Here is a 25,148-nt window from a genome sequence, read left to right as displayed (position 1 = left end):
TCTCCTTGTATGGCGAAATAATGCCCATTGCATGGATAAAACTACATTTGATCCCCTTATCAGTTGATACACATTTAGGTTGTTTTCAGTTGTTGGTTATTATGAATTATGCTGCTAGGAACATTCATATATAAGTTTGTGTGTAAACACAAACTGTAGGCACATACCTAGGAGTATGTGCAGGGTCATAAGGCAATTCTGTTTTAACTGAAACCAAATTGTTTCCTACGGCAACTAAACCATTTTACGTTCCCACTAGCAACATATAAGGGTTCTGATTTCTCCACATCTTGGCCAACACTTGTTCTCTGGGAGTTTGTTGTTTGTTTTAATTATAGCCATCCTAGTGAGTATAAAGTGGTATCTCAGTGACTAATGATGTTAAGCATCTTTTCATGTACTTTCTGGCCATTTATATATCTTCTTAGAATTCTCTATTCAAATACTTTGCCCATTTTTAAATTAAGATATTTGTCTTACTGTTGCATTGTAAGAGTTCTTTATATATACCAGTCACTAGACTCAGATACAGCTGTGTCCTTTTGCTATGCCCCCATTGGTCTTAGAGCATTTCCTTACTTTCTGGCACAAAAAGATGTTTCAGGCTCACCTTGGATTTCCTTTGCCTCTAACCTGGAATTAGCTATTTTTCCAAAGAGTCCTGGTTCTTTTTAGTGGGAATTGGCATTTAGAACCAAGGTCTAGACTGTAGGCATGCATGATTAACGTTACTGGATGCTGTTGGATCTAGGCCCTTTCAATGGACATACGATGTATACTTTTTTCACTTAACATTGCCTAAAAGTTGATTTATATGAGTTCCGTTCTTCTGTCTTCAAGTCTTTATCCATGTTTAGGGGTGTAATACTCAGTTATGCAGATGTATCATATCTTCTTCAACCAATCTCATAGGTGGACGTGTAGGACATTTCTGGTCTTATTTGTACATAATGCTACGATTAATAAGTATGCATATGTTTGTTTTTATCTGTGGGGATTTATCTTCAGGGTAAATTCCTAACAGTGAGACTGCCTAGTCAAAAGGTAAATGGACATCTGTAATTTTTGTTAGATGTTATCAGAATCCCTTCCATAAAGGTTACATCATTTTTTTAAGGTTGCATCATTCTGAACACCTGTCGGTTGTAGAAATTATTAACCCATTGTTATATTTTGCCTTGAAATTGAGTTTAGGAACTTTGGTGAATAAAGACATACTTGGGGGATTATTTTATTTCATGATGCTAGCAGTAACATTGTAATAGCAAATATATTAGAGATCACTATATTACCAGTGACTCATCTAGATGTTTTGTATAAATCGATTTAATCTTCATAACAACTCTGTGAGACAAGTGCTGCCATCATTGCCATCTTAGTTTCCAGAAGAGGAAACAAAGGCTTGGGCTGAACAGCTAAGGTCAGACTGAATTTGAACCCAAGAGGTCTAGCTTTGGATTTTTGAGCTAATTGTGGTGCTATGCTGGTGTGTATTGTACTCCTGTAAAGCAGGTGAGGGAAATTTATCAATGGAAAGTGTTTTCATCTGTGGTGCTAAGCACCTGTATACTGTTCTTTAACCTTTTTCCATTTCTGTCCTGGATGGAGAGTCATTCTTGTTAGGTGGGAAAACTGACAGAGAATGCACCCAAAGAGAAAGTATAGAATGTACCTGTACAGAGGGAGAAGGGGCTGTAATCACAGTTTCTTTGCTGAGAAGGGTGGGTTAGGGGCCTGCCACTCTCCTCTCTTGGAAGGACCTCTGCCTCTTATGGCATGAATAGTTTTGGGGGTCACCTGTGGTAAGGGCTCTTGCCAGGCCCTAAGATACAGACCTTCACGAGTGTAGATATCCCTGAGTGTGCGTGCAAGTCCAGCTTGCCTGTTCACCTGCCTGGTGGCCCCCCCACACACTACCAGCCCACTCAGGATTCTCTCTCCTGTCACCTTGGATTGGGAGCAGCACATGGAGGGAGGCAGTCGGCATGATGGAACAAGCATGGGCTCTGCTGGGTTCCAATCTGGTGCTTTCTCTGACCTTACAGAAGTCTCACTACTTTTGAATCAGGCAAGTACAGTGTAGACAGAGGTGGAACTGATCAAGAAGCAAAACAAGAGGGGCACCTGGGTGGCTCAGTCGGTTGAGTGTCTGACTCAGTTTTGGCTCAAGTCATGATCTCAGGGTTGTAAGGTCGAGCCCCGCATTGGGCTCCAAGTTCAGGAGGGCCTGCTCTCTAAAATAAATGTTAAAAAAAAAAAAAAAAAAAAAAAAAACAGAACAAGAAAGCCCAAATTGGTGAACTTCACCCTTCTTAGGCCTCTTTCCTCTGTAAAGGAGGGATAAAATTTCTTTCCAGTCATTGTGAACAGTAGAGGATGCACACCTGTGCCTGGTGTGTAACGGTTGGCCTTCAGTGTGATTGTTGGTCCGAAGATACCTCTTGGAAACTATAAACATTGTTCCAGCAACTCCATTTGTACGTGTGTAGAATCTACCCTTTCCATTTGTGTCATCTCACATTTTGTAGTTCAATATCTCATCTAAAAAGGAAATAGAGGTTGAAGGGATGGATAACCTGTAGGTACTGGCCTGGTGCATTTCCCGTGGGATGCCACATCTGACCCTGGCTTCTGGAGGCAAGGACAGTGCTTGCTGTTTGGTACTGTAGTTCCTACCTGCAAGGGCTGCAGATAGCCACAGGGATGCAAAGTGCCGTCCTGATGCTCCGCCACCTGAGGCACAGGTGGTGCGTTCTGATTAGGAGACAGAAACAACAGGGCTGTAGCTGTGTGGTTAAAAGCAGGAAGAAGAAGCCAAAATGCGTACCATGGGCAGACAGTGCACCCTGCTGCTAGAAAGAGCCAGACCGTAGCTGAGCTGCAGCCCAGAAGTCTCCCTGGGCTCTGAGTCTGAGGGAATTTGGAACTTGAAGGGAAAGGAGAGGTTTGAGAGGGCGGCGGTGGGGGTACTAGGGTGGGCAACAGATCAGCGGGAACCAGGGCTCTGTGTGGGAGGGTTGAAGTCATGAAGTCCCTTCCATAACTTAGGCAGCATTTTAGACAGGAGTCACCTAACCTAGTGTTTCCAATCCTAAGAAATTGCAGTGTGTTGGGATGCCTGGGTGGCTCAGTCACTTACGCGGCCAACTATTGATTTTGGCTAAGGTCATGATCTAAGGGTTGTGAGGTCAAGCCCCGTGTTGGGGCTGGAGATTCTTTACCTCTCCCTCTGCCCCTTCCCCCACTCGTGCACTCACTCTCTGAATGAATGAATGAATGAATGAATGGGAAAGAAAGAAAAGAAATTCCAATGTGGGTAAAGTTAAAAATTTTTCCAGTACTGTTAACACTTAACTTTGTTTTCCATCTTGTTTTCATCAACCAAATGAATCCTAAGACCGTCGAGATATCTTCATATATGATGTTTTTCTAGAACATTTGATTGAACCTGTTTCTTTCAGAGAACTGTAACACTCGGAAATGATCATCAGGTTCTTCCATGTTCCCCACCCAACCTCCCCTCCAAACCCACTTCACCCAATTATCTTCTTTGAGTAACTATTTAAAGTTCTAGAAAGGCAGGCAAGATGTGAACTTCGGATTATAAGCATCTTAGTTTTTATTTGGGGAAGAATTCAACTATTTAAAACTCCTTTTTTAAGGCAGTATTTTAAAGAGTTGGGGTGCTTGGTACATCTGTTAGCAGTCTGTGGCATGTTACATCTGTCCTTGATATTTAAAATATTTGGCGCCATTTTACTGTGAATCCATTTTTTACCTACTCAGAATCAGCTAACAAATGCTAGCCTGGAATTAAACCTTTGAGTATGTAGGAAACTAAAGGCTGTGGTTGTTTAGACTTCGTATACAAATAAAGTGTACATGTTGAGAAAGTATTTCAGAGGTTCCAATTAACGTTAGGTGGTTTGCAACCTGAAATCCCATCTTAGAGGACATGTCCTCTCTTAAAGCAGCACAGGAGGGAACAAACAGCAAGGATTTGCTTCGCACTGCTGTATCAGCAGGGGCATGCCCTGTGCAGTCTCTGCCCCACACTGTGCAGCCTTGCTCTTGATGTCCCCTTCCCACCTACAGAAGCCTAAATCTAGGTTTCGCAAATGTGTTCTGGGCATATCATAGGTTGAGTGGTATTGGAAGACTCAGGGTTAAACTAAACTAAATAGATTTTTATTTTGATTTGTTTCAAGGGTGACTGGGTAGGTATGACTTTTAGAAGGGCTCAAGTGTGGGCTTTCCTGGCTAGCTGTGACTATGGCCATCTTCTAGCCTCCACAGAATGTTCTTTGAGAACATTAATGTGCAGGGTTACTAAGGCTGGGTCAAGATCCCTATTTTTTTTTTTTTTAATGACTGTTGGAATTTGGACTCCGGTGATATTTCTATGTGGACTCTCAGTTTCCTCTCTCCTGCCCCACCCACTCTTCCTTCTTACCTTCCCTGCACCCCGGGGGAAATCAGCATTTGTAAATTGGCGGGTTTGCCATTATAGGGACGCCCCTGGGAACAGGTTTTTGCAACTCCCAGGGGTGGCATGGTTGCAGGCACAAAGGGCAGTCCAGCAAACACCTCGCTTCTCTTGGCTCCGAGTCCTCTAGGGAGGCATCACCAAGCACAGCTTCAAAACAGCCACTCTGCCAGATGGTTCTCGCCCACGCTTGGAACCGTAAGTATTTCTGGCATTGAGCTGAACCAGAACTGCTCTGACATAAAAGGGAAAGCATAGCCCACAGCCCCAGCCCTGACACATGGGATGTCAGGTATGCTTGGGTTTTGAGTCCTGGCTCCAGAGCCTAAGAGTTGTGTAATTGTGGACAAGTGAGTCACATAACCTCTCTGAATCTTAGCATCCTCATGAGGAGAATCAATCTCATACCTCATAGGGAGGCTGGGTGCACTGAGGTGAATGCCATGTACAGTGCCAAGTGTGCAGATGGTCCTGAAACAGAACCAGCCCTGAACTATTTGTGTGAGAGAGAGACCTTAGTGCTTGAAATCACCACTTTCAAGATGGGGAAATAAGGCCAGGGAGGGGAGTTACTCGTCTCTGTCACGCAGAAGGGAACTGAGAATCTAGGTGTCATTGCTGCTGCCTGGCTGCCTTCCTCTACCTAATCTGTACACTTTCCCCCAGCCCCCAGGGGCAGTGCTAAACACCAGGCCTTAAATACAAAGAAATAAATTGCTAGTTTAGACAGTGAGCAAGAGAGCTATTTTAGAGCAGACAAGCTTTCAGCACACTATAAATTTCATCACCTGGGCAACTGCCTGATTTCTTGGGCAAGGCATCTCCCTGCCATCTGCATGCGTGGGTTTTCAAATACGTGCTTTAGGTATGTGGCCTCTTGGGGCCTCCCCCTGCCTCTCCTCAGCAACCATTGCCATCTTCCAAGGAAAAGTGGGCATGATGGGGGACACTTGAGATATTAATGATAAGGTGGTAAACAAGGTAGGCTCTGCCCCTCCAGGACTATAATAGTCTGGGAGGAACAAACAAGGCAAGTAGAGGGAGCTTCGCTGCTCAAAATAAAACTTCAAATCATTGATGCTTTTCCTCTTCCCCACTGATTTGACCCTAAAGTTTTTAGGTGGGCAGAGCACAGTTGGTGGCTGGGGCTGGGGTGAGAAGCTATGGTGACCCAAAGCCAGTTTCTGGAAACTGAGCAGAGTGAAGAGAATGTCCCTGTGGGTGGGCCTGGCATTAAAAAGCCTCCTCACTCTTGGGGAGGTGAAGATGTCATCTTCAGGAGGAGACGGGCCTAGGGCACCAGAGCCCAAGTGGGGTAAAGACAGCAAATCCATGGGGGGCTGGCCTAACTCCGGGTATCAGTCCAGAGGGGAGAAGGAGGGCATCTACATGGAGTGTCAGAACCTGAGTCGGACGCCGTGAGTCTCCACGTGGGAGGAGGGGCCCAATGTGGGGTCATGTAGGAGAGCATCTGTGCAGGGACTGGGGTGATGGAGATTGGAAAGTGGTTACATACAGCGCATTGATCATGTAAATTAACGTATGAAAGATAATAGGTTTCTCACCACCAGAGAACGGAGTAACAAATAATGGAAAGAGAGAAAGTGAGAGGGGTGCCTGCGTGGCTCAGTTGGTTTAGCATTTGACTTTGGCTCAGGTCATGATCTCAGGGTCCTGGGATTGAGTCCCCCGTTGATCTTCCCACTTAGTGGGGAATCTGCTTGCCCCTCTCCCTCTGCCCCTCCCCCTGCTCATGTTCTCTTTCTCTAATAAATAAAATCTTAAAAAAAAAAGAGAAAACTAGAATATTGAAGATATTAGTGTGAACTCATGGTTTTCATGTGTGTGTCTATAAACATACGTATATTCTTGAGCTATTTGCACCAAGAGGCCTAGGAGCAACATCAACCCAAGTGAGCACAGCTCATGCCTAGATTTTGGTTTCTAAATACCATTCTTCAATAAATTGGGGCTCCTTGGAGAAATGGCTGATTCGAGGGCTGGGGCAGGGAACGTATAAGTGAGCTTGGGAGATCTGTGTCAGAAAGTAAGAAAGGGCTCAAAGAATAGGGAGACATGTCAAAACAAAAACAAAAAACCCAAAAAAAAAAAAAACCCACAGGAGCCTGTAGTCAAATAGGAAACAATTTGAGGGGGGAAAAGATTGTAAAAGGATTATAACCCATTAAAAAGATAGGAAATCATGAGTCTATATTTGATATAAATAAATCGGAAGTTTAATCAGAAACAGCATCCCAGGGGTGCCTGGGTAGCGCAGTCATTAAGCGTCTGCCTTCGGCTCAGAGCGTGATCCCGGCGTTTCAGGATCGAGTCCCACATTGGGCTCCTCCGCTGGGAGCCTGCTTCTTACCCTCCCACTCCCCTGCTGTGTTCTCTCTCTCGCTGGCTGTCTGTCACATAAATTAAAAAAAAAAAAAAAGAAAAGAAACAGCATCCCATTTCACATTCCTATTTATTCAATGAGTTATCCATTAGGATCAATATTTGAGTGCTCAAAGGTGACTCAGGTTTGTTCATTACAAGGGGTAAGAAGAGTAACTTACAGTGGAGCAGGCTGGTAGACAAGCCTCATGTACTGATCAAAGGGAACATCATTAGTTAATAGGACAAACAGCAATCGTGTGCCTCCTAATAGGCCGTACTGAGAAGAATACAACATCTCTTCGAGGGTATTTCTGCCAAAAATACATGACCTGAATCTAATCATCAGAGAAACCCAAATTGCAGGACATTCCTGCAAAATAATTGGCTGTCATCTTCAAAAGTATGAATGTCATGAAAGTCAAAATGAGTCTGTTCTAGTCTGAAGGAGACTATAAAGACAGGACAGCTAAGGCAACACATGATCCTTGATGGGATCACTTTGCTACAAAGACATAGGGACATTTGGCAAAATTTGAAAGGGATCCAAGATTACATGGTAGTAATGTATCAATAATAATTTCCTGCCTTTGATGGTTGTATTCTGGTAAAGGAGGAGAATGTCCCTGTTTGTAGGACATACACATTGCTAAAGTATTTGGGTGTGATGGTATATTAGGCTGGCAACTTAATTTCAAATAGTTGGGGGAAAAAAGTTCTTTGTACTGCACTTACAGGCTTTTGTTTTTTTTGGAGGTTTTGGTTTTTGTTTTTGTAATTTTGAGATTGTTTCCAAGTAAATAGATTTTTTAAAAAGATTTATTTATTTGAGAGAGAGACAGCTCACATGACCAGGGGGAGGGGCAGAGGGAGAGAGAGAGACTTTCCAGTAGACTCCCTGCTGAGCATGGAGCCTGATGTAGGGCTTGATCCCATGACCCCAAGATCATGACCTGAACCGAAATCAAGAGTCAGATGCCAAACCTACTGAGCCACCCAGGCGACCCCAAGTAAATACAGTTAATTAAAACAAATAACTTGTGGGCGTCTGGGTGGCTCAGTCCGTTAAGCATCTGCCTGCAGCTCAGGTCATGATCCCAGAGTCCTGGGATCAAGTCCTGCATCAGGAATCCCTGGTCAGCGGGGAGTCTGCTTCTCCCTCTGCCTCTGCACCTCCCCCCCTGCTTGTGCACTTGTGCTCTCTTTCTCAAATAAATAAAATCTTAATAAACAAGCAACTTTCAAGTCTGCGCATGTATACAGGCTAAAAAGCAAAAGCCGTGTAACATTTGTGCCTTTGACAATAGCTCCTAAAACCTCTTCACCCCCATGACTTCTTTAATAAATACGTCCCTCAGCCACTACTTCATTCCCTCCTCTAATCTGGCTTCCAGGACTCTGCCCTTGGCTTGTCCTACTATCATACTTTCCTGCTTACTCTGACCACTTGCCTAAGGCCTGTCCATCCTTTGAGGCTGAGCTCAGGTGCCCACAGATCCAGGCCCCCCTTCAAAAATCAGGCCCCGAACTCTTAGGGTGTTTCTGGCTGCATCAGGGTTTCCTCAAATGGGTCTGGGGATCCCTAGTCATGCACAGATGTCCTCTTGGGGGCTCTGAGAACTTTTTTCTTTTAAAGGGCTCTATATATTATTTAAGGTAACAGAGTCTGCTATCCATTTGATAGAGACGATAAGACTTTGAATTATTCATCTCTACTTTTTGTTTTCACCCCAATCTGATCATGTCAGTCCCCTGTTTAAAGAGCCCAGTGCAACTCTGATGGCTCTCCTGAGTGCAGGGGCCTTCAGAATGTGTTCCCAACCTTCCCTGACCATCCGTCCTGCCCTTCACAGACCCTTTAACCTTCCCTGTCTGAACATACACTCAGACTGCTCACCTCTTTCTTTTTTTTTTTTTTTTTTAAGATTTTATTTATTTATTTGACAGAGAGACAGCCAGCGAGAGAGGGAACACAAGCAGGGGGAGTGAGAGAGGAAGAAGCAGGCTCAATCCCAAGACCCTGGGACCACACCCTGAGCCAAAGGCAGACGCTTAACGACTGAGCCACCCAGGCACCCCTGCTCACCTCTTTCTGAACCCCTCAGGCCTTTGCTTAGGCTAGCTCCTCTTTCCAGAATGTCTTGCCCTGCTTGTTCAGAATAATGAGAACAATAATGAGTGAACATTTGCTGAGTGTCTACTTTGTCTCAGACACAATTCTAAACTCTTTTCAATTTACAGACGAGGAAACTGAGGCCCACAGATGTTAACATCTTGTCTGAGGTGACACAGCCAGTGAATATGGTCCTGTGTTCCACAAATGGTTCCTTGCATGCTTACCCCATGTCTGGCCCTGGGTCAGGCCCAGAGAACACAACAAAGATCATGGTCTAGAAGGTCTGCAGGTGGGTGGGTAAATACTTTGATGCAAGGGGCTGGGGAAGCCAGGGCAGGAGCACCTGACCCAGCCTGGGGACTCAGGAAGGTGTTTCTGGATGAGTTGACATCTAGCCTGAGCCCTACAGGAGACCTAGGAGTTAGCCCTCTTCATTGGTCTATTTTGAGGATTAAATGAGGTAATATATGAAAACCGAGTAGAATAGTGTCTGGCACATACAATGTACTTTAAAAATGCCTTCTCCTCCTCCTCCTCCTATTGGCCTCATAAAGGAACGGGCAGGGTGCAGGGTTGGAGCACCAGCAGATGGGATTATGAATTATGTTTTAGCCTCATGGAATTCAGGACACCCAAGGGTAGTGTCTAGTGGATTTAAGTAGCTGGAGCTCAGGAAAATGGTGTGGAGTCAGGAAAGGTGATGAAGCTAGTACCCCAAGAAATACTGAACTCCAGGGACCAAACCTATAAAGAGGACTGAAAAGAGCAGCCAGAGAAGTAGAAGAAAAGTCAGGAGAGCCTGGGGCCATCTATACCACGCAAGGAGACTGCTTCAAAAAGGCAGAACAGTTGGCAGGATCACATGCTGCAGAGTGAATTCCTACTTATCCTTCAAGACCTAGGTTAGCTCCTTGAAGCTTTCCCTGCACTCTTCTACCCCAGGGAATTATACTGGTTTGGTAGTCCTATAGATATTTGCAGCAGCAGATTCCTGTCCCCACCTTATGCCTAAGCATCAGACTCTTGGAGGAGGTCCTTTATTTATTTATTTATTTTTAAAGATTTTATTTATTTATGTGACAGACAGCCAGCGAGAGAGGGAACACAGCAGGGGAGAGGGAGAGGAAGAAGCAGGCTCCCAGCCCAGGAGCCTGATGTGGGACTCGATCCCGGAACGCCAGGATCACGCCCTGAGCCGAAGGCAGACGCTTAACGACTGCGCTACCCAGGCGCCCGGAGGAGGTCCTTTAAATCTACCCCTTGAATAATTCCTATGCACACCTGTATACCCCTGTGTTCTAGAGAGAAAAAGTCCACAATAGGATTCTCATTGGCTCAACTCATGTACCAAGCCCATCCTACACAATCTAGGGTAGCAGGGGACCATGACTGGTCATTCTTGGGGTCAGGGGCCCACCCTTCCTGGGTGGGCATCACCTGGGAGGTGAGAGGTGGGAGCTGGAGTAGAAAGGGAGCAGTCCAGAACAAGTGCTGTCATTAGAAGCGGGGGGCTGGATGCTAGGCAGATAGAAGCAAGCATGCCCACTCTGGTCCCACAATGACTACCCCCACAGTTCTGTGAATCTCGAGGCTGCAGCATGTGGTCCAATGGCTGTCACATGGAAGTGGGCCGTTGGCAAAGGTTTATATGTCGCCCCCTGGCTACCACAGCGGCCGTTGGCAAAGGTATATATGTCGCCCCCTGGCTACCACAGCGGCTCCCTGAGTTTCCCAGGCTAGTTTAGTCAGCATCCGGCCTGGCATGGCCACGGGGACGGGAGGTAAGTGAAGGCAGCACCCACATTTCCTTATGGTCACACTTTCCACCTTCCCTAGAAAACCGTTCCCTCTCCTCTGCCACGAGAAGAGACGGTGGAGGGCCGCCAGGGAGACGCAAGGCAGCTGCTGAGCAGGCGAATCTTTGCCTGAATCATCAAGTACCCGTGGGGTTTGGTGGCAGCAGGACCTTCAAACTGGCCTCCCACGGAGGGTGGGATTCCACCAGTGTCTCTGGGACGGAGCACAGATGGATTGGCTCGAGTTGTCCTTGGTCATAGGAACTGAAGGAATGTCAAACTGGAAAATCCCAGCAAGTACTATTTTTAGAGAAGACTTGGAGAGCATTTTTCTGGCTGAAGAGACAAGTTTTTTCAGAAGCAGCAGTTAGCTCCAACCCCCGAACTGCTCCCGCCTGGAATTCACCCAGGCCCAGCCCCTCCCTCCAGGCATGTGGGAACACCGCTGGAGGGGAACGGTCAGATCCCCCCTCTCCCCGGGTCAGTCCCCCCATGGAGGACAGGGGCATCTGCTTCTTTCAAACACAAAAATGGGTTGTTTATTTTTACATCTTTGAGTCTAATCCTTCGACATAAGGAATTTGTATGGGTACTTTTCCTTGAAAGGCCCTTTACAAGGGAAATCATTTCGAACTAACTTGTTAGTCTTGTGACATTCAACATAAGATTTTCTTGGGCATTTGGTTCATTTTGATATTAATACTGATCATCGTTAATGCTAATCTTCCCACTATACACTTCATGCTTGAAATGTTCTAGTTCCCCACCACTGTCTGTATTTTTGTTTGAAGAAGTCTCTAGGGATCCTGCTAATTACCAAGCTTATTAAAAGTAGATTAGATCTTTTGCTTAATTGAAGTTACAGGAAAAGCTACCCCCACCTTCAGCACTCACAGGGATGCACGAGGGAGAGGCCTCAGGAAGAAATGAAATGAAATGTGAACCTCCTTTTGCCTCAACACCAGGCACTGCCTCCAGATATAGACCACCAGGGACCACACCATTCAGGAAGGTGTTTTGCTCCTAGTCCTTCATGGAATTAAGAATCTAAAGTCCTTGGAGGACCGATGCTCTTGAGGTTAGAACTTTCCATGAGTCACTGGAATCATTGTGTTTGTGGAGTGGGGCTAGAATGAGGAAGCCCCCAGACTTGGAGGTGGTTGCCCTTGGAGGGAACTAAGCTCAGGGCTAAATGAGAGGTTGAGGAATTTTGGCCAGGCCAGGCCCTACCAGGTGAGCCAGGGCATCCTGGGGAATAGCCCATATTTAAGGATGCTATGCTCCAAGAAACTCTTTCAGGACGAGTTCAGGGACTGCGATACGAATCAGTATTAGGATTGCTGGTAGTCTACCCACTGGCAGCAATTAATAAAGTAACATCTGGTTTATCCACCAGGCTCTTCTGAATCTGGTTGCCTTGAGTCAGCCCTGGCTATGTGGACCAGACCCTGAAACCGAGGAACCTGTCGGAAGGCTGCCCACTTCTCTATCATTTATCGTCCTCGTTTTGATCTCAGCCCTGACACACACTTGGAGGCACAGCTACGGCCACAGACTCATGATATATTACAATTTAAAACTGAGGAAGGCACCATAATACCAACTTTTACCTACCATTACTATGTGGGATTCCTAACAACATCCTTTGGAAGTCTGTTTAACTTCTGTTAAAAGCCAGAAGTAAAAACTTTGAGTCCGTCCCTAGAACTAAAAATAAACCTAGGCTAGTGTCCAGGAACAGGGAACAGTTAATAAGTACTGGAGGAAGCCTCTAATCTAGCTTCCGCTCAGTCCTTCTCCCTCAACGAAGTCAGAGTTCTAAAAGTCAGGCCTCCCCAGGCCACTGTCCTGGTTAACACTGTTCTGTTCCAGAGTTCACCCTGTGACACAGACCGGCTGGAGGCTTGCTCCCAGCTTCAGGGCTCATCTGCCATCCTCGTCCCCTTGAATTCTGCATTTGAAGAGTCCCCTCTTCACGGTGCCTTGTTTTTGCTTGTCTCTGGGCCTTTGCACGTCTCATTCCCTCTGCCTGGAACACACTTCTACCCACCCTTATCATCTCTTTGCTTAGCTAACTGCTGTTCACATTTCAAATCTCAGCTGAAATTCTGATCTAGAGACTCAGTTAAATCCCTGCTGGAAATTCCCACCACACCATGAACAATACTCAGCACATGCTCTGTTAGATGTACAGGTTTCAATACTTGCTCTCTGGCAGGGACTGTATCTGCCTTGCTTACTGAGGACTCTCAAGTTCCTTTTTAAAAAATTGTTTTTAACTTAGCTTTTATTTTTAGATATTTAAACATTTTAAAAATATTTTATTAAGTAATCTTGACACCCAATGTGGAGCTCGAACTCATGACCCCAAGATTAAGAGTCACATGCTCCACTGACTAAGCCAACCAGGAGCCCTAGGTTGCCTTTTATTTTTAAATTATATGCTCACATAGTTGAGAGTATCAGATAGTTCTAGAAGGCCTATAATCCTCATTAAATTTCCTGTTCCCCATAGGCAACACTTGGAAATTTTTAACTGATTGTTTTTGTACTTATCTTTATGTTTTTAATTAGCATGCGTATACTGCTTCCTCTTGATTTTTCAGTTTTAAGCATCTCCTGATCTCTCATGATAGATGATGAGTATTTAGATCTCTTGCATACCCTCCCCTTCTCACTATCACACCTGCACACATCCTGTCCCTCTTTCCTTTCCTTTTGCTACAGTTACTTACTTCTGGTTATATCAGCATTCTTTGTTTACTAATGTATGCTAATAATTTACAGTTATGCAAATATTGACAGCTGAGCCTTGAGATTTACCATACTTCTTTTCTATGCCTCGTTTTATTTTCCCTGCAGTTAATAAGTATATATGGATTTTTGCTTAGTTCTCTATGCATTTAATGCTAACTTATCTCAAAACTTTCCCAAAACGATGTATCTCTCTTTCTGTATATTCAGCATATGAATTTCATCTTGAAGAAGTCTCTCAGAGTCTCTGGCTGCTCCAGTCCAGGCTGGGTGACTCCCAGCCCTGTGGCATCGAGGCCTCTGCCTCCCTCACCCTGGGATCCTCACCACCTCTCTCCAGGCTGCACCCACCCTTTCCTGGATGCCGCGTCATTTGTTTCCTTGGTTTAAATCCCTGTTCTGGCGGTGTCCTCCAGCAGTCTCCTGAGAAAAGGACAAGGGGAGTCTCCGCATGTATGAAAGAGACATCAACTCCCAGACTTGACTGATACTCCAGACAGAACCAGATTTCAAGGTGGGGATCATTTTTCCCCAGGATGTGGAAGGCTTTGCTTCATTTCCTTGTAGCTCCCAAAGTTGCTGTAGAAAAGTCTGATGCCTTTCTGATTCCCAATTCTTTATAGTGATACCTCCTGTGTTCCTCTCTGTAACCTTGAGAATCTTCTCCTTGCCAGTCCCATGGGCCTGGGTGCAAGTCCATGTTCATTCACTGCCCTGGGCACTGTCCAAAAGTCATGTCCTTTGGTTCTGGAAAATGTTATTGAATTATTATTTTATGGTTTCTTCCCTCTTTTTTCTTGGTTTTAACTTTATGAAAGTCTTACTATTATTCTCTTGGAATATTCCTTTACTTTTCTCTCATTTCCCATTTCTTTGTCTTTTTGCTCTACTTCCCATAAGATTTCCTTTAATTCTTCTATTGAATTTTTAATTTTTTTGCTTTCATATTATTTAGCATCTAAGGAGATACACACAGACACAGATACACAGAAACACACAAATACATACTTTTCAGTATGGTACCCCTGCCCTCCACTGTGCCTAGTGATCCACTCCTACATGGGCTTGGTGCTGCCCGTTCTGGAGCCTTCTGTCCTGTGATATAAGCTAGGTTGTAGTTCAGCTCTTCCCTGTGCCAGTTTAGGGTTTAGCTTTCTTGGATCTGCTAAGTCAGTTATCACTTGCCCATTTGCTATTCTGTTTCCAACACTTTGTTGCCCTTGTCTCTCATTCTTTGTCCCAGTGGTTTTATGCCCCCCCCAAAAAAAAACCCTCCCCATCACTGTCATTTTACTGGGATTTTGGGAGACAACAGAGGCCAAAGCCTACATCCAACCCGTCATCTTTACCTGACAGTCTATCTCCAGATCCTAGTATATTTCTTAGCACACAGTAAGTGCACAATACGGATTTCTTGGTTGAATAGAGTATTAGAGATAATTGTCTTTCCCATCTTTGGTAACCTAAAGATGAAAGCCCTTTAAGTGGAAATCTTTTTAACTTATGGTGTTTACTGTATCTCTGCTTGGAGTTCACCAGCCTATCTACATTATATATTAGGCAATATTGCGTGGTGAAAAGTTGGAACCTGGGTTCCGCTCACCACGGAATTGTGTCGCTGGGGACAAGCTACTATCACTCTTGAGCCTTAATCTACCCTTCTGTAAAATGGGAATAATACCTTCTTCAAGCGTCTTTTTACCGCCTGGAGCATGGGAAGCTCTCAATATTTCTGGTGTGTAAGAGTTCAGTACCAAAGCAACAATTCTTAGAAAGTCAGTGTTTTACTTAAGCTTAAAATTAGCCTTCACACTTGAATTGCAAATTGGTCCCTAATTAATGCCCGTCAGAGCAAAAATCTGTGTTTAACCTGACTTGACGATTAGACAGAGACTGCAAAATCCTTTCAGCTGAGAGGCAACTAACGTTGCTTACCGAGGGTCTACAATGTACTAGCGCCCCTCTACGGTCAGGCAGGTGATTCTAGAACTTACACTGGGAGTTACAAGTATTTATCGTGTCTGTTCTGCAGACCTCGTGCTGAGCGACCCCTCACTCATTCTTTCACTCCCGCCGCGCTCCGTCTGGCTTCAGTTCTGGTTCGTTGCAAGACGCCCAGTGTGGGGACCCAGGCCCTTAGCCTCCTCTGGTCCGACCCACCCTGGACCAAACACCGTTCGCAGCAGCACATCTTGGTCTTCACCGTGAAGTCTACCAGCCTACCTGCAGAGGACCCCACTTTCTGCAGAGGAGAAACTAAGGCAGCGCCCTGGGAAAGGAACTCTGTGTACTCTAGGGCCACTTTGACGGTCCCCGCAGCCCTCTTTCCTCTCTGCTCCCACAGGCCCCGCCCCCGCACGCGAGGATCGCAGGACTTGGAGCGGCCCCTCCGGCCCCTGCGCACAGGCAGGTGAGGGCGGGGTCCGAGAAGACGGCGCCCCGCCCCGCCCCGCCCTCCGAGGCTCCGCCCCCCGAGGCCCCTAGGCGCGGGCTGCAGCCTCCGTCTCGCCCCAGTTGCGGAGCGCCGCCGAGCGGCCGGCGGGTGGGCACTCGCTCCGCCCCCTCCCGGCCCGCCGCGCCGGCTCCCGCCTCCTTCCCTCTCCGCCTGCTCCCGCCTCCCTCCCTTTCCGCTGCCGAGGCGGCGGGAGCCGATCCCGAGCGGACCGAGCTGCAGCTGCAGCCGGGCGACGGGCGCAGGGGAGGCGGCGGCGGCGGCGGCGGGGCGGGCCGCGGGCGGTCAGGCAGGCGGCGGCGGCGATGCGGCGGCCCCGCTGAGCCCGCCAGCTCCCGGCGCCGGGGGCCGGCCGCGCGAGGCGGCCCGGGCCGGGCGGCAGCATGCGGAGCGGCGAGGAGCTGGACGGCTTCGAGGGCGAGGCCTCGAGCACCTCCATGATCTCGGGCGCCAGCAGCCCGTACCAGCCCACCACCGAGCCGGTGAGCCAGCGCCGCGGGCTGGCCGGCCTGCGCTGCGACCCCGACTACCTGCGCGGCACCTTCGGCTGCCTCAAGGTCGCCCAAGTGGTAGGTGCCGGGCGGGGCCCCAGGTGCGGGCGGGCGGCCTAGCCGGGGAGCCTTCCCTCCCCGCTCCCACTTCGGGGGCGCAGGCCTGGCTGGCAGCCGCCGCGCACTCGCCTCCCGGGGCCGGACCCTCAGCTCCTCGCGCCCTCTCTTCCTCGCGGCGTCCTGGGCCGCCCTCCCACCTTCCCTGGGGACCCTGCCCTCTCCAGTCCTGCCGCCTCAGCTGTGCGCCTCCTACCTGAACACCTGCCCTCCGGGCCTACCTGTTCACTCCCGCCTTCGCCGTCGCGAGCCTTTTTCATTATTGGGCTTGGTGGTCAGCGAAGCCCGGCGTGGAAGTCATGCAGTGCCCTGGGTGACTACTGGTCACAGCAATTCGTGGCAGGTTTTCGGGGCCCGCACAACCTCCGCCTCCTCTGAAGGCTCTTCTCTGTGTCTGCTTCCACCACTGAGGACTGTGGCTTGGTTTCCTCCTCCGCAGCTAGCAGGGTGCAGGGCATACGGTAGACACTCGGTAAATGTTTGTTGAATGGAGGCATGTAGCCTGGATGCAGTGGGGGTGCCCAGATCTGCCCCCCAAGCTCTCCAGTTTATACCGCAGAGGTTTGATTCCCCCTAATTAACCTAGAAGACCCAACCAGCATCCGTGAATCCTGCGCCCCAGCACGGTGGTTGGCATTGCCCAAGTGGTACCCAGAGTTAAATCACTCGAGGAGGGCAGCCAGTTCTGGAGGCAACAGAAAAGAGAACTTTCTGTCAGACTTGTCGATAGTAGAGCTCGTTTCTCAGAATTCTTATTTTCAGCTTCCAAGGTATTCAGGGCAGGGGCCTGCCAGCTCTGCCCCTCGTTTATGGTTTTGTAACAGGCCTCTCTGGGCAGTTGCTTAGCTCTCTTGTGGACAAGGCATGCTCCAGTTCAGAAAAAAAATGTGTCCCCATATTCCCTGTCACAGGTAGGCCTTCCTCTGAGGCCCGGCAGCAAAACTTTATAGCCTTCTCAGCCAGAGAAGCCATTTGCATGGAGCTGCAATGTATGTACATTTTGTTTCTTCCAAACGCTGGGCTTATGCTTACTTGAGTACATAGATAAACATCCGTTGGGAATAATATAAAATATGGACACCCTTTAAATAAAGGTCTCAGTGTTTGTAAATTGCAGAATCATAGACTATTTTCACTCTCCCCGGCTTGTTCTGCTGATTGCCAGGGGAAATTTTTAAAGGGCTCTAAAGAAAAACAAATGGAATAGGTTATTCCTATCTAGAATTTTAAACTGACCTTATCCGGTAAGCTGGAATGTTCTCAAGGATGTGTTGGTTCTGTAGTTAGACATTGCTGTTAGCAAAGAGAATGGAGGGGGTGGGGCAGGGAGGAGGGTGGTGTATACTGCCTTTAAAAAGAGGCAGCTAGCCAATGTTTGAGCACAGCACAGATAATGAGAAATGAGTAAAAAAGAGCAGGGCGTGAACTTGGACCCAGGTGGAGAATAGGGCCTTGTTAAGTACTTCGCTTTGTTTATTCTGTGGACTTTCGAAAAGAGACCTTGCCACTCAAAGGATCTGGTAAAAGAATGAAAATCAGTAGTTTGTATAAAGTGCTAATTGCCATCTCACTGCTGGAATTTTGTCACCTGAGGCCAGAAATGAAAGCCGGTGGTATTTGTCATCACCTTTGGTCAGGTGCTGTTTTGTTGTAGAAATTTGCTTTTCATCTGGAAAAACTTGGGGGCCCACCCCTAAAATTTCGCGTAACTCTGCCATTTTGTCTAATGTTTGAATTTAAGCAGCAAGAGGATGTGTGGGTGAGTGAAAGAAAGGGGCCTGCTTGAAGGGTATGGCAACTTGAAACAGTCTTCGATGTACTTGGCTTCTCAGTCTTGATAGCAAGTCAGGGTTTTTTTAGGGGGGGGAACCCCCACAAAGCTCCTAGAAATTGGACTCTAGCTTTAAATAAGAAGTCATTATGAAGATATTTTTAAGATGTTACAAAGTTCAGAATCCCATCAGGAAATAATGGATGTTATAATTCTTATATTAGAGCTTATATTAAGGTTAATGTATTGTTTTTGAGAAAAATCTGACTTTTCTTTTTTTCTTTTTTAATGTTTTTTTTAATTATATTATGTTAGTCACCATACAGTACATCCCCGGTTTCCGATGTAAGGCTCGATGATTCATTAGTTGTGTATAACGCCCAGTGCACCATGCAATACGTGCCCTCCTCACTACCCATCACCGACCGGTCTATCCCATTCCCCCACCCCCCTCCCCTCTGAGGCCCTCAGTTTGTTTCTCATAGTCCATAGTCTCTCATGTTTCATTCCCCCTTCTGATTACCCCCCCTTTCTTTATCCCTTTCTTCCCCTACCGATCTTCCTAGTTCTTATGTTCCATAGATGAGAGAAATCATATGATAATTGTCTTTCTCTGCTTGACTTATTTCACTTAGCATTATCTCCTCCAGTGCCGTCCATGTTGCAGCAAATGTTGAGAATTTGTTCTTTCTGATAGCTGAGTAATATTCCATTGTATATATGGACCACAACTTCTTAATTCAGTCATCTGTTGAAGGGCATCTCGGCTCCTTCCACAATTTAGCTATTGTGGACAATGCTGCTATGAACATTGGGGTGCATAAAAATCTGACTTTTCATTTTAGTTTTTAATGGACGCTTTTTGTGGTTTGTGGCCTCTTGCAACCTGTAGCGATCCTTGCTACTCCCAGTGTGGTCCATAGAACAGCAGCATTGCCAGCCTCGGAGAGCTTGTTGGAAATGCAGAATCAGAGAGCTTACCCTAGACCTTCTGAATCATAATTTGCAGTTTAACAGGATTCCCCTGGTGACTCACATGCACATTCAAGTTTCAGACTTAACCTTTTTTCTTTTTTAAGATTTTATTTATTTATTTGAGAGAAAAAGTGAGCAAGAGAGAGGGAGACAGCATGAGCCGGCAGAGAGGGAGGGGAGAAGCAGAAGCAGACTCCTTACTGAGCAGGAACCAGAGGTGGGCCTGGATCCCAGAACCCTGGGATCAAGACCTGAGCAAAGGCAGACACTTAACTGACAGCCACTCCCTGAGTTTACTTTTCTTTTTCTTTCTTTCTTCCTTTCTTTTCTTTCTTCCTTTCCTTTTTCCTTTTTCCTCTTTCCTCTTTCCTCTTTCCTCTTTCTCTTTTCCTTTCCTTTCCTTTTTCCTTTTTCCTTTTTCCTTTCTCCTTTCTCCTTTCTCAGAGAGAGACAGCCAGTGAGAAAGGGAACACAAGCAGGGGGAGTGGGAGAGGAAGAAGGAGGCTCCCAGCAGAGCAGGAAGCCCGATGCGGGGCTTGATCCCAGGACTCTGGGATTACGCCCTGAGCCAAAGGCAGACGCTTGACGACTGAGCCACCCAGGCGTCCCTGAATTTACTTTTCTATATCATTTTATTTTATTTTTTGTTTTTTTAAATATTTTATTTATTCATTTATTCATCCATTCAAGTGGAGTGAGAGCACAAGCAGGGGGAGTGGCAGAGGGAGAGGGTGAAGGAGGCTCCCCACTGAGCAGGGAGCCCACTGCAGGCCTGGATCCTGGGATCACACCCTGAGCCGAAGGCAGACGCTTAACTGACTGAGCCACCCAGGTGCCCCTCTATATCATTTTAATATTAAAGCCTCACACAGGTGCTAGCAGTCAGTTCTTTTTCGGAACCATGAATACTCAACCTCAAGGCCCAGGTTTTTCTGTAAAACGAGCCTGTGCCTCCTAAAAAGATTAAGAGAATGAGGTGATGTAGAAATTAGCATCTAGCTTAGTCAGTGTGTGATAAAGATAGATATCATTGTTGCTAATTATTATTTCCTGTGTTTAAAGAAACTTTAAAACCTCTGCCCTCCCCACCCATGCTCATGCTCTCTCTCTCTCTCTCTCAAATAAATAACATCTTTACTTAAAAAAAAAAAAAAAGAACTGAAATGCTGACTCTCTTGGCACTTTTGAGATGACCCATCCCCTCCTTGAGAGGAGTGGACAGATCTGTTGGGTGAGGGGCAGGACCCCACACAGAAACTGCACACCTGCACAACGGCCACTGAGAAATTGAAACCCTTCTGAGTCTCTTAAGCATGCAAAAGTCACCCCAGCCATCACCAGGCTGGCCAAAAACCACAGAAATGTCCTTGGACTCAAGGTCGCCTGCTCTGTGCAGCTCAGAATGACGTGTTCAGGAGGCAGTAAAGAGCGCACTCTGAAACCAGACTGCTGCAGGGTTCCAATCCCAGCACTACCGCCCAGCAGCCGTGTGACCTTGAATGAGTCACAACCTGTGCTCCTCAATTTCCTCATCCATAAAATGGGGGTAACAGCAGTAGAGTATTCTCTCACTAAACAATGCCTGCTCTTGTTATTATTCAGAAAGTCTTGGTGGGTCCAGGACCTGTCTTCTGACCCTGTCCTCAATTACGGTATAAATGACAGTATGCCTTCCCCAACCAACCCCTCCCCCAACCCAAGAGCAAAACTCTGCTCTCACCCAAGCCGATGAAAAAAAAGAAAAAGGCCTACATTAACTATTTCATTAAATGATTTTTGGGAGCTAAAAACCAATAAGCAGTCACAGAATCGACATTCGCAAGAAAGAAGGAAATATTTAAATCAATAGTTTAAGCTAAGTCTTTTTCCACACACAAAAAGTACATTTTTATTGTTTTATATAACCGCGAGACATTTTCCCCAACTAAGAGATAGGTTTAAGTTTCATTTTTAAAAATTTAATCTATAGGGGCGCCTGCATGGCTCGGTTGGGTAAGCATTTGCCTTCGGTCCCTGGGGGCCTGGCATTGAACCCCACATCGTTTGGCTCCCTGCCCAGCGGGGAGTCTGCTTCTCCCTCTGTCCCTTCCCCTGCTCATGCTTGCACACACACTCTCTTTCTGAAATAAATAAATAAATAAAACCTTTAAAAAAATCTAATCTATGAAAATACACTGATCAATTTTCATATTTCAGATTAGTTTTACTATCAAAAACATTCCATTAAAAATATCAGTTCACTTTTTTCTTTTTAAGATTCTATTTGTTTATTTATTTGAGAGAGAGAGAGAGGGCATGAGCACTGGGGGTGGGAGGGAGAAGCAGACTCCCCGCTGAGCGGGGAGCCTGACATGGGGCTCAATCCCAGGACCCTGGGATCATGACCTGAGCCGAAGGCAGACGCTTAACTGAGCAACTAGGTATTTCAGTTCTAAAAAGCCCTCTCAGGAAGCTCTTTTGCCTCGGATCCTTTTAAGCCTCTCCCATGCCTGATCGACTTTCTGACACTGCATTGCCGTTATTTTAGAACTTTTTATAATCAAGTTGGGTGAATAATCAAGTTGGGTGATATGAGGTGTTTAAGTTCAGATTTTAGTTCTGCTGATCTTGAAATCTCTTAACCCTATCCTTAACCCTTGCTTCCTCGATAGTGTAATGTGGTTAGTAATGACCTAGCATTTTAGGAATTGTGAGAACTAAGAAGTCAATGTCTGATAGGTGCTTTCTTAGGTAATTCAAAGGCAAATGTGAGTATTTACATTTCAGGGTTGAGTAATAACATATCTTTTACTTGATGGAAACCTTGTCAGCTTTTTATTTCAAGCTAGCTGGGCACAGCCCCTCGCCATTCCTGCTCTGTGAGGCGATGTGACAGGGCCTGTGGGTGAAGTAGTGGGTTTCACTGCATTGGATTCTCAGATCTACCTTAAAGTGGCTCCTTGTTAAAACAGTCTCATTTTTCACTTAGGAAATTATTGTTATCTTTGGAAGTTGTCTTCCTGGCTAAAGACTTAAAATCAAATTAATTCTAACAGAAAAGCAAAGTTAAAACCACTCTTAACTTTTATGGTGTTCAAAATAGTAAAATTATCATCCCAGACCTCAGGAAAGTGTAAGTACAGATCCATTTTATAAAGCCAGACAAAGACAGTTCAAGAAAAGAATTCTACAAACCAGTGGTTCTCATGAACACAGACTCAGAAATCCTCCACAAAATACTAGGAAATCAAATCCAGCGATATTATGTAAAAAGAATAGTACACCACCACCAGTTGTGATTTATCCCAGGTATAAAAGACTGCTTCAGTTTTCCAAAGTCAATAGATGTAATCCACCATATGAACAGCTTAAATTACAAAAAACACATGATTATGTCAATGGCTGCAGAAAAAAAACATTTCACAGAATTCAACATTCATTCATGATAAATGCTGCCCACCAACTAGGAAGAGAAGGGAACTTCCTCAACCTAAAAAAGGTCATCTACCAAAAATCTACAGCTAACATAATTAGTGGTGAAAATTAAAGTTTTCCCCCTAAGGTGGGGAACAAAGCAATGATCTCTACTCTCAGCGCTGATACTCAGCATTGTACTGGTATGGCTAACCAGTGCAGGAAAAATAAATGGAAGGTATACAGATCGGAAAGAAAGAATAACTGTCCCTGTTTGCAAATGGCATGATTGTCTGTGTAGACAATCCATGGGAATCTCTAGATAAAGCTCCTAGAACTAGTAAGTGAGTTAGCACAGTTATAAAATACAAGGTCAACGCACAAAAATCAGTATTTCTATAGCCTAGCAATAAAAGCAATAAATCTTAGAAACAGGAAAAAACAAACAAAGAAACCCTGACAGTTACAATAGCTCTGAAAGGAATGGAATACTTAAGTATAAATCTAATGAAATATGTACAGGATCTGCACACTGAAAATTACAAAACGCTGAAGAAGGAAATTAAAGACACCTTAAATAAGTGGACGGATAAACTATGTTCATGGTTTAGAAGACTCAGTATAGGTTTAATATTCTCCAAAAATTGTAGGTTTAACACAATCCCAAATTACTTGTAAGATTTTTTTAGATAGAGGGGCGCCTGGGTGGCTCAATTGTTAAGCGTCTGCCTTCAGCTCAGGTCGTGATCCCAGGGTCCTGGGATTGAGCCTCAGCTCAGGGGGAAACCTGCTTCTCCCTCACACTCCCCCTGCTTGTGTTCCCTCTCTTGCTGTCTCTGTCAAATAAATAAGTAAAATCTTTAAAAAAAAGATTTTTTTAGATGGGGACAAACTGATTCTAAAGTTTTGGGGTTTTTTAAAGGATTTTATTTTTTTAAGTAATCTCTACACCCAGTGTGGGGCTCAAACCCACAGCCTTGAAATCAAGAGTAGGATACTCTACTGACTGAGCCAGCCAGGTGCCCCTGATTGTGAAGTTTATATGGAAAGTCAAATTAGCCAGGCAAAGGGATGGTAAAGGTTGGTGGGAGAGTATTCAGGGGACAGGGAACAACATAACATCAAGTCACTTTGTTTAGGGTTGTGTGTGTGTGTGTATGGGAAGATGGGACAGGTTCTGAGAATATGAGTTGCTTGGCCAGTTTCTTGTTTATTTCACGCCACAAGCAGGTCTCTTCACTTACAAATTGGGTCTCATGATAGTACTACCTGTACTGATGAGGCTAGCGTACAAAATCCCGAGCAAAGTGCCTCACATACAATGTGTTACAAACCCGTTGGCCCTATAGAATATCTCTAAAATGACACAAGTTGGGAAACTGGTGGTTGAGGGCCAGAGTGGAAGGGAGACTTAGTTTTACTCTATGACTTCTTATACTTTTTGAATGGTATGCCACATGCAAATATCGTCTATTCAAAAATTACTAAAACGTTTGCTGTTATTAGCTCTCCCTTAACATGCATTAGCCAGAAAGCCAATATACTGACCATAACCTTTGACTTACTTTGACTTATTTTGTAATTTGGAGGCCCTTGGGGAGAATGATTTAGACAACACAGAACTCTTTATTTATTTATTTATTTTTAAAGATTTTATTTATTTATGTGACAGAGAGACAGCGAGAGAACACAGCAGGGGGAGTGGGAGAGGAAGAAGCAGGCTCCCAGCGGAGGAGCCTGATGCGGGACTCGATCCTGGAATGCCAGGATCATGCCCTGAGCCGAAGGCAGACGCTTTAACGACTGCGCTACCCAGGCGCCCCAGAACTCTTTATTTTTTTATTCATTCATTCATTCATTCATTCATTCATTCATTCATTCATTCATTTGACAGAGAGAGAGAGACAGCCAGCTAGAGAGGGAACACAAATAGGGGAAGTGGGAGAGGAGGAAGCAGGCTCCCAGCAGGGAGCTCGATGCAGGCTGGATCCCAGGACTCTGGGATCAGGCCCTGAGCAGAAGGCAGACGCTTAACAACTGAGCCACCCAGGTGCCCCAGACAACACAGAACTCTTGAAGAAACTTAAAGCTTAAACATTCTTTCAGTAGCTTTTCCTGTTAAAAAAAAAAAAAAAAAAAAAAAGCATTCTGCATGATAGCAGACATTTGATTTATTTAATGTATTTGCTAAAGGGAACATTTCTTTTTGAGAGGAATTTGCCCTCATTCTATTAGTTAAAGCATTATATGGGGTTGTAATGTGCTGTAGCGTGGTGGCTATCACTGATAATCCCGTATTGCATATTTGAAAGTTGTAAGGGTGTAGATCTTAAGAGTTTTCATCACAGGAAAAGAAACTGTATAGCTGTGGATGATAACACATATTAACTAGTTATTGTGGTAATCATTTCCCAA

The 25,148-nt window shown here is 45.6% G+C and overlaps 1 protein-coding gene across 1 annotated transcript in view; it reads left to right on the top strand.

Moving 5' to 3' along the window:
* The first annotated feature begins 16,315 nt into the window (after positions 1 to 16,315).
* The window catches only part of CMTM4 (CKLF like MARVEL transmembrane domain containing 4), a 65,075-nt gene continuing 56,242 nt past the window's right edge, over positions 16,316 to 25,148 (top strand). Inside the window, exon 1 of the mRNA XM_026494922.4 lies at positions 16,316 to 16,555. Within this exon, the coding sequence (XP_026350707.1) occupies positions 16,370 to 16,555 (186 nt within the window). The 5' untranslated portion in view covers positions 16,316 to 16,369. The remainder of the gene's footprint in view (positions 16,556 to 25,148) is intronic.

The sequence above is a fragment of the Ursus arctos genome, unplaced genomic scaffold, assembly GCF_023065955.2.
Source record: "Ursus arctos isolate Adak ecotype North America unplaced genomic scaffold, UrsArc2.0 scaffold_19, whole genome shotgun sequence".
Taxonomy (NCBI): Eukaryota; Metazoa; Chordata; class Mammalia; order Carnivora; family Ursidae; genus Ursus; species Ursus arctos.
This window is presented reverse-complemented; position numbering and strand designations above follow the sequence as displayed.